At 22.8% G+C, this 12,933-nt stretch overlaps 2 protein-coding genes across 2 annotated transcripts in view; one reads left to right on the plus strand and one right to left on the minus strand.

The window, feature by feature from the left end:
- Positions 1–471: 471 nt before the first annotated feature.
- LOC142226937 (UPAR/Ly6 domain-containing protein bero-like) overlaps positions 472–12,933 on the minus strand; it is a 29,568-nt gene continuing 17,106 nt past the window's right edge. The window contains exon 3 of the mRNA XM_075297200.1: positions 472–870. Within this exon, the coding sequence (XP_075153315.1) occupies positions 644–870 (227 nt within the window). The 3' untranslated portion in view covers positions 472–643. The remainder of the gene's footprint in view (positions 871–12,933) is intronic.
- On the plus strand, positions 5,097–10,521 carry LOC142226936 (rho guanine nucleotide exchange factor 25-like). The gene is made up of 6 exons (XM_075297199.1): positions 5,097–5,259; positions 5,337–5,453; positions 5,520–5,709; positions 9,733–9,864; positions 9,934–10,161; positions 10,231–10,521. The coding sequence occupies exons 1-6, from the start codon at positions 5,147–5,149 to the stop codon at positions 10,441–10,443; spliced, it is 993 nt and encodes a 330-aa protein (XP_075153314.1). The 5' UTR covers positions 5,097–5,146; the 3' UTR covers positions 10,444–10,521.

Consider the following 12,933-nt stretch of genomic DNA (forward strand, 5'->3'; position numbering starts at 1 on the left):
GAAATAAAATGTTGACAAAATTTTCTATAGAAATATGACATTTTGACAAAATTTTCTATAGAAATGAAATTTGGACAAAATTTTCTATGGAAAAACATTATGACAAAATTTTCTATAGAAATAAAGTTTTGACAAAATTTTTTATTAATATAAAAAAAAAAAAAAATTATAGATGTAGAAATTTTGACAACATTTTCTATAGAAGTAGAAATTTTGACAAAACTTTCTATAGAAATAGAATTTTAACAAAATTTGCTATAGAAATAAAATTTTGACGAAATTTTCTATTGAAATAGAATTTTGATAAAATTTTCTATAGAAATAGAAATTTTGACAAAATTTTCTATAGACATAGGAACACAGTGGATCCGTACACAGACAAACCTTTGTATAGTCCTTAATCATTCAAATAGCTTTGTTTTCTCCAACCAATCTCCATCCAGTTGGATTTTCAAAAAATGTATCCGATCATTTGTTATTTGGTAAATATTCAATAATACGTTCTTTATTTATACTTTTTTCCAAATTATTTTCCATATGAATTTATTTTCAAAATAAATTATTAACTTTTAATTTTATAACTTATTTTTAGATCGAGGATCTGATGGATGACTAGCAAATCTATGGATGATTTGGTCTTCTTCTACCACAGTCGAGATAAAATTAAAGCTACCACAAAAGCTCCGACGGTATACCATGATGGCATGCTTTGGGGACTAGCATCGGTATTGCAAAGGTCTTCGCTACATACTTGACAATCAATTAAATCAGCATAGGGCAAATAGGGATCATCCATATCACAAGCTTCTTTGGTATTCTCTAAACTGCCAAAATAGCAAGAACGACGAATGAAATAACGTTGGCCTTCAACTAAGCGAGAGGTAGAAAAAAATAAAAAGAAAACAATTAATTAAAAAAATTGGTAAAAAGGTAAATTGAATCTTTTGCAAAATTTATTACTGCATATATGTAAAAACAAAAATTATTTAGAACCAATATATAATAAGTATTCCATTCCGTTTGTAACACATAAAAATAATTATTTACGATTATATAAATAATATATAGATTTTATCATGGAGAAATTCTAAAACGGTATAATAATATCCATCCGTCTGTTAGTTACTATCTTGCTATAGCTTTCAATAAAATATCGTTCTGATATTTGGAACAAAATCGTTTTTGGTCTGTAAGCAGGTCAAATTTGAAGACCTGATATACCACCTATATAAACCAACCCCCCCGATTTGAGTTCATGAACATCTTGACCCTGCAACTTTTATCCAATTTGCCCATTTTAGGTTGGCCAATAAATGGTGTGTATCGATCCAAAATTTTGGCATAGCCTCCATGTAGACTGACCTATCGATTTGACTTCTTGAGATTCTAGAAACCACAATTTCTTACCCGATTTGTCTGAAATTGGAAATCTAAAGGTATTAAAGTTGTTCAAGTTTTTGTACCGGATACTGTGTCTATCGACCCATATCTTAGTATAGCCCGATCTTCCTATTTGATTTCTTAGGGTTCTAAAAGGTCAATATTTATCTAATTTGTCTGAAATTGATATCTAGAGGATTTTAAGCCCATAAAGAGATATATGGTAATTTTGAATTGTATCGCTATGTAGTCTCCACAAATTAATATTTTAAATTTAACTTCGGGAATTTGTACCTATTTATGCGTTACCACAACGATTTCTTTCACTAAGTCGATGAGGATCACTCCTAGTCCATTCGACCAATAGAACAATCGTCTCATTTTGCGAAAGACTTTGTTAGATGCAGTCAACTGTTTTGATTTTACCTTGGCCTTCGTTGAGTACCATTGGATGCAGATTTTGTCATTATGGGACGTAAAAATCCCATTTAGCAGAAAGTATCCATGGGTATCCATGAAATAAAATTTAAAGAAATAACAATTTTGACAAAATTTTCTATAGCTATACAATTTTTGACAAAATTTCCTACAGAAATAAAATTTTGACAAAATTTTCTATAGAAATAAAATGTTGACAAAATTCTCTATTGAAATAAAATTTCGACAAAATTTTCTATAGAAAAAAAGTTGACAAAATTCTCTATTGAAATAAAATTTTTGACAAAATTTCCTATAGAAATAAAATTTTGACAAAATTTTCTATATAAAACAAATTTTGACAAAATTTTCTATAAAAATACAATTTTGACAAAACTTTCTATAGAAGTAAAATTTTTGACAAAATTTCCTATAGAAAAAAAAATTGACAAAATTTTCTATAGAAATAAAATTTTTGACAAAATTTTCTAATGCGAAACAATTTTTGACAAAATTTTCTATAGAAATAAAATTTTTGACAAAATTTTCTATAGCGATACAATTTTTGACAAAATTTTCTATAGAAATAAAATTTCGACAAAATTTTCGATAGAAAAAACAAGTTGACAAAATTCTCTATTAAAATAAAATTTCGACAAAATTTTCTATAGAAATAAAATTTTAATAAAATTTTCTATAGAAATAAAATTTTGACAAAATTGTCTAGAAGTAAAATTTTAACAAAATTTTCTATAGAAATAAAATTTTGACAAAATTTTCTATAGAAATAAAATTGTTGGCAAAATTTTATATAGCGATACAATTTTTGACAAAATTTTCTATAGAAATAAAATTTCGACAAAATTTTCGATAGAAAAAACACGTTGACAAAATTCTCTATTGAAATAAAATTTCGACAAAATTTTCTATAAAAATAAAATTTTGACAAAACATTCTATAGAAGTAAAATTTTGACAAAACTTTCTATAGAAGTAAAATTTTGACAAAACTTTCTATAGAAGTAAAATTTTAACAACATTTTCTATAGAAATAAAATTTTGACAAAATTTTCTATAGAAATAAAATTTTTTACAAAATTTTCTATTGCGAAACAATTTTTGACAAAATTTTCTATAGCGATACAATTTTTGACAAAATTTTCTATAGCGATACAATTTTTGACAAAATTTTCTATAGAAATAAAATTTCGACAAAATTTTCGATAGAAAAAACAAGTTGACAAAATTCTCTATTAAAATAAAATTTCGACAAAATTTTCTATAGAAATAAAATTTTAATAAAATTTTCTATAGAAATAAAATTTTGACAAAATTTCCTATAGAAATAAAATTTTGACAAAATTTTCTATAGAAATAAAATTTTTGACAAAATTTTCTATAGAAATAAAATTTTTGACAAAATTTTCTATAGCGATACAATTTTTAACAAAATGTTCTATAGAAATAAAATTTCGACAAAATTTTCGTTAGAAAAAACAAGTTGACAAAATTCTCTTTGAATTAAAATTTCGACAAAATTTTCTATAGAAATAAAATTTTGTAGTTGTTGTATGGTTGACCTTTTAGTATAATTATTTGTAGAGTTTGTAAGGCTTGAGGTCATGTTGTTGATAAAATTTTCTATAGAAATAAAATTTTGACAAAATTGTCTATAGAAATAAAATTTTGACAAAATTTTTATAGAAATAAAATTTAAAGCGAAATAATTTGTCTATAAATTTTTCTATAGAGATAAAATTTTGAGAATTTTGTTTTTTTACAAAATTTTCTATGAAACTAAAATTTTGACAAAATTTTCTATAGCAATAAAATTTTGACAAACATTTTTTTATAGTGATAAAATTTTGCTAAAATATTCTATAGGAATAACAGTTTGAGAAAATTTTCTATTGAAATAAAATTTTAGGTGCAATTTTCTATAGAAATAAAATTTTTGCACAATTTTCTATAGCAATAAAATTTTGACAGAACTTTCTATAGCATTAAATTATTGACAAAATTTTTTATAGCGATAAAATTTTTACCAAATTTGAAATAACACTGAAATGTACACTGAAAAAAAGCATGCCCGGTTCCAAAGATTTTGTCTTTACTTTAACAATTTTGTTATTGATTCCGAGCCAAAGAAGCGGAAAATACAAGTAAAGATATTTTTAAGACACAATTCTCTTTTAAATTTGGGTTTTTTAAGCTTGATTCTAGGAAGCAAATTTTAATTATTCGTTTTTTCAGCTTTTTTCTTCATATGCCATCAAAGTCCTTTAAAAACGAGTTAACAACAATTTTATTTTCCAAATTAAGACTCGACTTCCAGTAGAATTTATGCTATGTTTCAAGTAAAAACGTCGTTAAAATAAAGTGGTGAAAAACATGTCCTATTTTAGAACGATTTTTTGCTTTGTAGTCAAGATGCAAAAAGGCAACAAAGTTGAAGACAATTTCATAAATTTTAAAGAATTTTTCTGAATTATTAAAATCAATTTGACCTTACCCCAAAAAATTTTTCTTTCATGTTATGATACCCATTTTTAAGTCAAATCACTAAATTATAAGGACAATACGACTTCATTGAAAAGTTTATCGACTTTTGAACAAGGAAAAAAACTTTATATTAGAGAAATGCGTCTTCTATACTAAGCAAAATTTGCATTCGTATTTTAAGGACATGAAATCTTTGGCCTCACGACAATATTTTTTTCAGTGTAGAAAATTTTCTATTGAAATAAAATTTTGAAAAATATGTCTATAGATATAAAATTAAAAAAAAATCTATAGAAATAAAATTCTAAGAAAATTTCTATAGAAATAAAATTTTGACAAAATTTTCTATAGAAAACAAATTTTGACAAAATTTTCCATAGAAATAAAATTTTGACAAACTTAAAAATGCGGTTTTTGTAGAGTTGGTAGATGTTTGGTAAAATTTTCTTAACAATTTGGTAAACTATTTTTGCCACGAGTGGCAACGGGGTTGTAGTTTTTGGTCATTTTATCCTCCGTAGTAGCCTGGATAGTTGGATCTGTTTAAAATTTAAACAGTAGCTTTTTACAAAAATTAAACTTTATTTTTTAACATTTTGTTACGTCAGCTCGACGGCGCTTGTGGCACAGTTTGGTATTGTCTAAAATAAATAAAAACTACATGAAATAAAAATATCAGATGTCTTTGCTTTATTAATAGTGGCATTCATGCGGTTAATCAGAAAAAAGAAATGTGTAAGTCCAGTATATTATTAGTATGATTAAGTCAGTTTCATTTTACCATTCATTGGAATAATATCTAGTGAATTGTGTGGGAGTAAAATCGAAAAATAAAAATAACTTTCGAAATGGTTACCAGGCTAGAAATGACTCCCACCACTCTAAGGAGATTGGAATCTTTGCTCTCCGAATTAGTAGCAAGCGAAGAGACTTATATTGAAAATCTTTCGCGAATTGTTCAGTAAGAAAACCAAAATGTCAAATGTCTACGAGTGATTTATTAAAAAATTATTCTATATATTTTTGTATCTTAAATAGATATTCTAAACTATTTAGAAAGAAGGATCCTGAAGTGCCAGTACCCAAAGATTTGCAAAAATATAAAGGTCTCTTTGTATTTTGTAATATTGATGAGATATATCAATGGCATAAGCAGTAAGAAATACGATTTTCATAGTCACTTTGGATTTTGTTTGGAACGTCTTCCCTTTGTTTTTTTAGGTTTTTCCTGATATCGCTGATAAAATATCGTCAATCCTCGATTGAATTTGCCAAAGCCTTTACCAATAGTGAGGCCCAATTTCATATGTATTGCAAGTATTGTAATAATATATCCATAGCTGAATTTATTGTTGCTGAATACAAGGATTACTTTGCTCAAGTTGGCAAATTTTTAGGTCACGATGAAAAGGTAATACTGTAAGGGGAAATCTTTTAAAACCACAAAAAAATATTTCGTCAAAATTTTATTTCTATAGAAAATTTTGTCAAAATTTTATTTCTATAGAAAATTTTGTGAAAAATTTTATTTCCGTAGAGAATATTTTGTAAAAATTTGTTTCTATTGAAAATTTTGTCAAAATTTTATTTTTATATAAACATTTTGTCAAAATTGTATTTTTATGGAAAATTTTGTCTACATTTTATTTCTATAGAAAATTTTGTCAAAATTTTATTTCAATAAAAAATTTTGTCAGAATTTTATTTCTATAGAAAATTTTGTCAAAATTTTATTTCAATAAAAAATTTTGTAAAAATTTTATTTCTATAGAAAATTTTGTCTATAGAAAATTTAGATTACATTTTATTTCTATAGAAAATTTTGTTTATATTTTATTTCTATAGAAAATTTTATCAAAATTTTATTTCTAAAGAAAATTTTGTCAATTTTTTTTTTCTATAGAAAATTTTGTCTACATTTTATTTCTATAGAAAATTTTGTCAAAATTTTATTTCAATAAAAAATTTTGTCAAAATTTTTTCAAAATGTTATTTCTATAGAAAATTTTGTCTACATTTTATTTCTATAGAAAATGTTGTCATCATTTTGTCAAAATTTTGTTTCTATAGAAAACTTGGTTAAATTTTATTTCTATAGAAAAATTTGTTAAAATTTTATTTCTATAGAAAATTTTGTTTACATTTTATTTCTATAGAAAATTGTGTCAAAATTTTATTTCTAAAGAATATTTTGTCAATTTATTTTTTCTATAGAAAATTTTGTCAAAATTTTTTTCTATAAAAAATTTTGTCAAAATTTTATTTCTCTCGAAAATTTTTTTAAAATTTTATTTCTATAGAAATTTTTTTCAAAATTTTAAAAATTTAATTTTTATATAAAATTATGTCAATTCTTTTTCTGTAGGAAATTTTGTCAAAATTTCATTTCTGTAAGAAATTTTATTTCTATAGAAAATTTTATCAAAATTTTAGTTCTATAGTAAATTTGGATTAATTTTATTTCTGTAGAAAATTTTGTCAAATTTTTATTTCTATAGAAAATTTTGTCAAATTTGTTTTCTATAGAAAATTTTGTTTACATTTTATTTCTATAGAAAATTTTGTTTATATTTTATGTCTATAGAAAATGTTGTCCAAATTTTATTTCTAAAGAAAATTTTGTAAATTTTTTTTTTTTTAGAAAATTTTGTCTACATGTTATTTCGATAGAAACTGTCGTCAAAATTTTATTTCAATAAAAAATTTTGTCAAAATTTTATTTCTATAGAAAATTAAAATTGTTTACATTTTATTTCTATAGAAAATTTTGTCAAAATTTTATTTCTATAAAAAATTTTTTCAAAATTTTATTTCCATAGAAAATTTTGTCTATATTTTATTTCTACAGAAAATGTTGTCAACATTTTATTTCTATAAAAAATTTTGTCAAAATATTATTTCCTTAGAAAATTTTGTAAAACTTGTATTTCTATAGAAAATTTTGATAAAATTTTATTTCTATAGAGAATTTTGATGACATTTTATATCTATAGAAAAATTTGTTAAAATTTTATTTCTATAGAAAATTTTGTTTACAGTTTATTTCTGTAGAAAATTTTGTTTATATTGTATTTCTATAGAAAATTATGTCAAAATTTTATTTCTAAAGAGAATGTTGTCAAAATTTTATTTCAATAAAAAATTTTGTCAAAATTTTATTTCTATAGAAAATTTTTTCAAGAATTTATTTATACAGAAAAATTTTTCAAAATTTCATTTTTATAGAAAAATTTTTTCAAAAATTTATTTCTATAGAAAAATTTGTTAAAATTTTATTTCTATAGAAAATTTTGTTTACATTTATTTCTATAGAAAAATTTGTTAAAATTTTATTTCTATATAAAATTTTGTTTACATTTTATTTCTATAGAAAATTGTGTCAAAATTTTATTTCTAAAGAATATTTTGTCAATTTATTTTTTCTATAGAAAATTTTGTCAAAATTTTTTTCTATAAAAAATTTTGTCAAAATTTTATTTCTCTCGAAAATTTTGTTAAAATTTTATTTCTATAGAATTTTTTTCAAAATTTTAAAAATTTAATTTTTATATAAAATTATGTCAATTTTTTTTTCTGTAGGAAATTTTGTCAAAATTTCATTTCTGTAAGAAATTTTATTTCTATAGAAAATTTTATCAAAATTTTAGTTCTATAGTAAATTTGGAATAATTTTATTTCTATAGCAAATTTTGTCAAATATTTTTTTTCTATAGAAAACTTTTGTCAAATTTGTTTTCTATAGAAAAGTTTGTTTACATTTTATTTCTATAGAAAATTTTGTTTATATTTTATGTCTATAGAAAATTTTGTCCAAATTTTATTTCTAAAGAAAATTTTGTAAATTTTTTTTTCTATAGAAAATTTTGTCTACATGTTATTTCGATAGAAACTGTCGTCAAAATTTTATTTCAATAAAAAATTTTGTCAAAATTTTATTTCTATAGAAAATTTTGTCAAAATTTTATTTCTATAAAAAATTTTGTCAAAATTTTATTTCCATAGAAAATTTTGTCTATATTTTATTTCTACAGAAAATGTTGTCAACATTTTATTTCTATAAAAAATTTTGTCAAAATATTATTTCCTTAGAAAATTTTGTAAAACTTGTATTTCTATAGAAAATTTTGTTAAAATTTTATTTCTATAGAGAATTTTGATGACATTTTATATCTATAGAAAAATTTGTTAAAATTTTATTTCTATAGAAAATTTTTTTACAGTTTATTTCTATAGAAAATTTTGTTTATATTGTATTTCTATAGCAAATTATGTCAAAATTTTATTTCTAAAGAGAATGTTGTCAAAATTTTATTTCAATAAAAAAGTTTGTCAAAATTTTATTTCTATAGAAAATTTTTTCAAGATTTTATTTCTATAGAAAATTTTTCAAAATTTCATTTTTATAGAAAAATTTTTTCAAAAATTTATTTCTATAGAAAAATTTGTTAAAATTTTATTTCTATAGAAAATTTTGTTTACATTTATTTCTATAGAAAATTTTGTTTATATTTTATTTCTATAGACAATTTTGTCCAAATTTTATTTCTAAAGAAAATTTTGTCAATTTTTTTTTCTATAAAAAATTGTGTCAAAATTTTATTTCAATAAAAAATTTTGTCAAAATATTATTTCCATAGAAAATTTTGTAAAAATTTTATTTCAATAAAAAATTTTGTCAAATAGAAAATTTTTTCAAAATGTTATTTTTATAGAAAATTTTTATTATATTTTATTGCTATAGAAAAATTTTGTCAAAATTTTATTTCTATGGAAAATTTTGTCAAAATTTTATTTCTATAAAAATTTTGTCAAAATTTTATATCTATAGAATTTTTTTTCTATAGAAAATTTTGTAAAAATGTTGTTTCTAATTTTCTCTAAATTTTATTCCTATAGAAAATTTTGTGAAATCTTTATTTCTATAGAAAATTTGGTCAAAATATTATTTCTATATACAATTTTGTCAAATTTTTATTTCTATAGAAAATTTGGTCAAAAGTTCATTTCTATAGAAAATTTTGTCAAAATTTTATTTCTATAAAAATTTTGTCAAAATTTTATATCTATAGAATTTTTTTTCTATAGAAAATTTTGTAAAAATGTTGTTTCTAATTTTCTCTAAATTTTATTCCTATAGAAAATTTTGTGAAATCTTTATTTCTATAGAAAATTTGGTCAAAATATTATTTCTATATACAATTTTGTCAAATTTTTATTTCTATAGAAAATTTGGTCAAAAGTTCATTTCTATAGAAAATTTTTTCAAAATTTTATTTCTATAGAAAATTTTGTGAAAATTTTATTTCTATAGAATTTTTTTTCAAAATTTTATTTCTATAGAAAATTTTGTAAAAATTTTATTTCTATAGACATTTTTTTCAAAATTTTATTTCTATAGAAAATTTACCATCATTTCTCACTGTGTCTTTTGTAGCTCAATGATCTCTTAAGGGTACCAATTATTCGGCTGGCTGAATATAAACTTTTGCTATCACAACTTGCAGAGCATTTGAGAATGTTGAATGCGGATTGGGAATATATGCATGAGGCTTATATTATGATCGAAGTAAGTGCATCAAGTGATATTCTTTGTATAAGTATTTAAGAATAGTTTGGAGTATATTTCTGAATTTAGAAAATTTTACAACACACTATATGTTTCAATGCTTTGGAAAGTATGAAAAATTACGAGGATAATATATACGATCATGGAAAGTTAATATTCCATCAATATTTAACTTGTAAATACGAGGGAAAAACGAAACGACATTATGTCATACTCTTTAAGCGACTGTTAATGTTCACCGATAAACAAGAGGGGAGAAATGGAATACCCACGTATACATTTCGTCTACAGATACCGGTAAGTATGGCTATTCGTATTCATGAAGGATGTAATTAAAATGATCTTTCTTCTTGTTTCCCCAATCAGATGAATAAGTTGATATTGAAAGATATGCCCAATAAGAGATTTATGCTAAAATCTATAGATCCTAATTCTCAAGATATTTGCTTGGTATGTAATGCTGATACAGAAGATCTGCAAGACCTTTGGTTGTTACAGCTTAAGAAACAATTGAAAATGCAAGCCGATTTAATTGCAGCACTACAAAATCCTTCCTCAGAAAATGAAAGGGAGGTATAATCGAGGGGATTATATGATATATACAATTGATAAATAAATGGATGCAAATTCACCAGGACGAATTTTAGTCTATACTAAGTAGCATCTTGTTTCTTTTTATATGGTTGTTGGAAGCTCATCATGGTGTTTGAATTACAACAGTATCTTAAAGATGTATTTTGTAGAACAATGAAGGTGAATCTACAGAAGATCTGTGAGAGATTGAAATATGAGAAGGTCATTGGGTGATTTGGACTTAGGTTCCGGCATTATTAAAATGTAGCAACTAGAATATACCGATGATCTTGGACATACGTATTCGTCCTGTTGTCATGCTTGAACTATTAAAGATGTCCAATCCGGTCAGAAAATAGATAGATAAATAAGGTCGCTTTTTGGCAGGGACGCTGCGTTGGGCGCCAGTTGAATTCTAAAATAACATTTTACCCGTTATGACACTTTACCAAGTGGTGATACAAAAGATGAAATTCGATTTTGTGACTAATCGATTTGGTTTCCAAAAACACAAATTCCAATTCACCAATGAAACTTATTTTTGATAGTTAGGAGTGTGGGTTGCAGACAATCTAGATCATGATTTTTTATAAAAATTTTATTAAAAAAAATAATAGTTAACAAAATCGATTGGAAGCTTTTTAATCATAAAAAAATTCTAAGTGAAAAAAATGATTAATGAAAGAGGAAAGGTAAAAAGTTTTTTTTTTACCTTGCATATTTAAGAAGTGTGTAACCAAGGTGGTGGTGACACCACAAGGAGATATAGGCAAAATAAGTTTTTTGTATAAAAATTGAATTTTTTCAGGATTTGAATAGAATTTAGATATTTTGGGCGTGATCGTGATTTTTTTAACTTGCATATTTAAGAAGTGTGTAACCAAGGTTGTCACCACAAGGAGATATAGGCAAAATAAGTTTTTCTTATAAAAATTGCGTTTTTTCAGGATTTGAATAGAATTTAGATATTTTGGGGGTGATCGCAAATTAATTGTTTCCAAAGATGGAAAGTCGAAAAGGGATTTGAATGGAATTTTCAATTGTTTAGGGAGTGTTAGGAGTCTATGCCACACAGTTTAAACATATCTCCTAATGTTTAGAATTATGGCTGTCATAGAAAAATTCCGATTTATTTAGGATTTGGATTTTCGATCATTGCAAAGGAGATATGGGAAAATTAAAATTTTCATATAAAAATTCAGAATTTTTCCAGGATTTGGATGGAATTTCAATTTACCGAGGTTGATCACAAATTAATTTTCTTCAAATTTTGGAAAAGTCTCCAGCTGTGTTCTCAGATGACATATTACCTGGTATGACAGGTCGGGACACAAAATATGAAAGTGGATCTTTATAAAAGTTTGTCATATAAAAATTCCGATTTTCTGGATTTTGATGGAATTTTTAATTTATTGAGGATGATCATGAATTAGTTTTCTTTTGAAAAAAATCGCATATTTGATATTTTAAAGCCAAAAACTCTGAAAAGTCGACCTACCCATATTTTTCAAAAGTTGAAGGTTTAGAAATTCGAGATATTGATACGAATTACAATCGTTGCTCTACTTTCCCCTACATTCCCAAAAAGTTTTCATTACAATTTCGTTAAATTTAAACAAAATTTATTTAAACATATGAAAATGCAATGTGCATGACGTAAAAATAAATCTATATTCAGTCTTTTAAAAATTCATTAATCCCAAAAATGAAAGAATTAAGAGTTTTAAAATATGTAGTCTCATATTTGAAATTCACAAAGTCTCAAAGTTGGTCTATTGCATGTACTTCATGTTGGACAAAGAACGTACTAAGATGTACTTCAAAATTGCTCACAAAATTTGGTTGATCACTTTTTCGCAAAATAATTTATAATAATTTATATTTTTTGACGAAAGATTTTTTTTTATGTGACACTTCTACTTACCGTTTTGAGAAAATTTTTTATAGAAATAAAATTTTGAGAAAATTTTTTATAGAAATAAAATGTTGAGAAAATTTTTTATAGAAATAACATTTTGAGAGAATTTTTTATAGAAATATAATTTTGAGAAAATTTTCTATAGAAATAAAATTTTGAGAAATTTTTCTATAGAAATAAAATATTGTCAAAATTTTCTATAGAAATAAAATTTCGAAAAAAAAAAATTCTATAGAAATATAATTGTGAAAAAATTTTTTGAAAAAATTTTCTGTAGAAATAAAATTTTGAGAAATTTTTCTATAGAAATAAAATTTTGAGAAATTTTTCTATAGAAATAAAATATTGAAAAAATTTTCTATAGAAATAAAATATTAAAAAAATTTTCTATAGACATAATATATTGAAAAAATTTTCTATAGACATAAATTATTGAGAAAATTGTCTATAGAAATAGAATTTTGAGAAATTTTTCCATAGAAATACAATTTTGATAAAATTTGCTATAAAACTAAAATGTTGACAAAATTTTCTATAGAAATAAAATGTTGACAAGACGCTAAATATTAGAAAAAAAA

This window comes from Haematobia irritans, chromosome 2 (genome assembly GCF_050003625.1).
Source record: "Haematobia irritans isolate KBUSLIRL chromosome 2, ASM5000362v1, whole genome shotgun sequence".
Classification (NCBI taxonomy): Eukaryota; Metazoa; Arthropoda; class Insecta; order Diptera; family Muscidae; genus Haematobia; species Haematobia irritans.

Coding starts and splice junctions, on each gene's coding strand:
- LOC142226936 (XM_075297199.1), top strand. CDS start 5,147: ATGGTTACCAGGCTAGAAATGACTCCCACCACTCTAAGGAGATTGGAA. Junction 5,260..5,336: donor AATCTTTCGCGAATTGTTCA/GTAAGAAAACCA, acceptor TATCTTAAATAG/ATATTCTAAACTATTTAGAA. Junction 9,865..9,933: donor AGGCTTATATTATGATCGAA/GTAAGTGCATCA, acceptor TTCTGAATTTAG/AAAATTTTACAACACACTAT.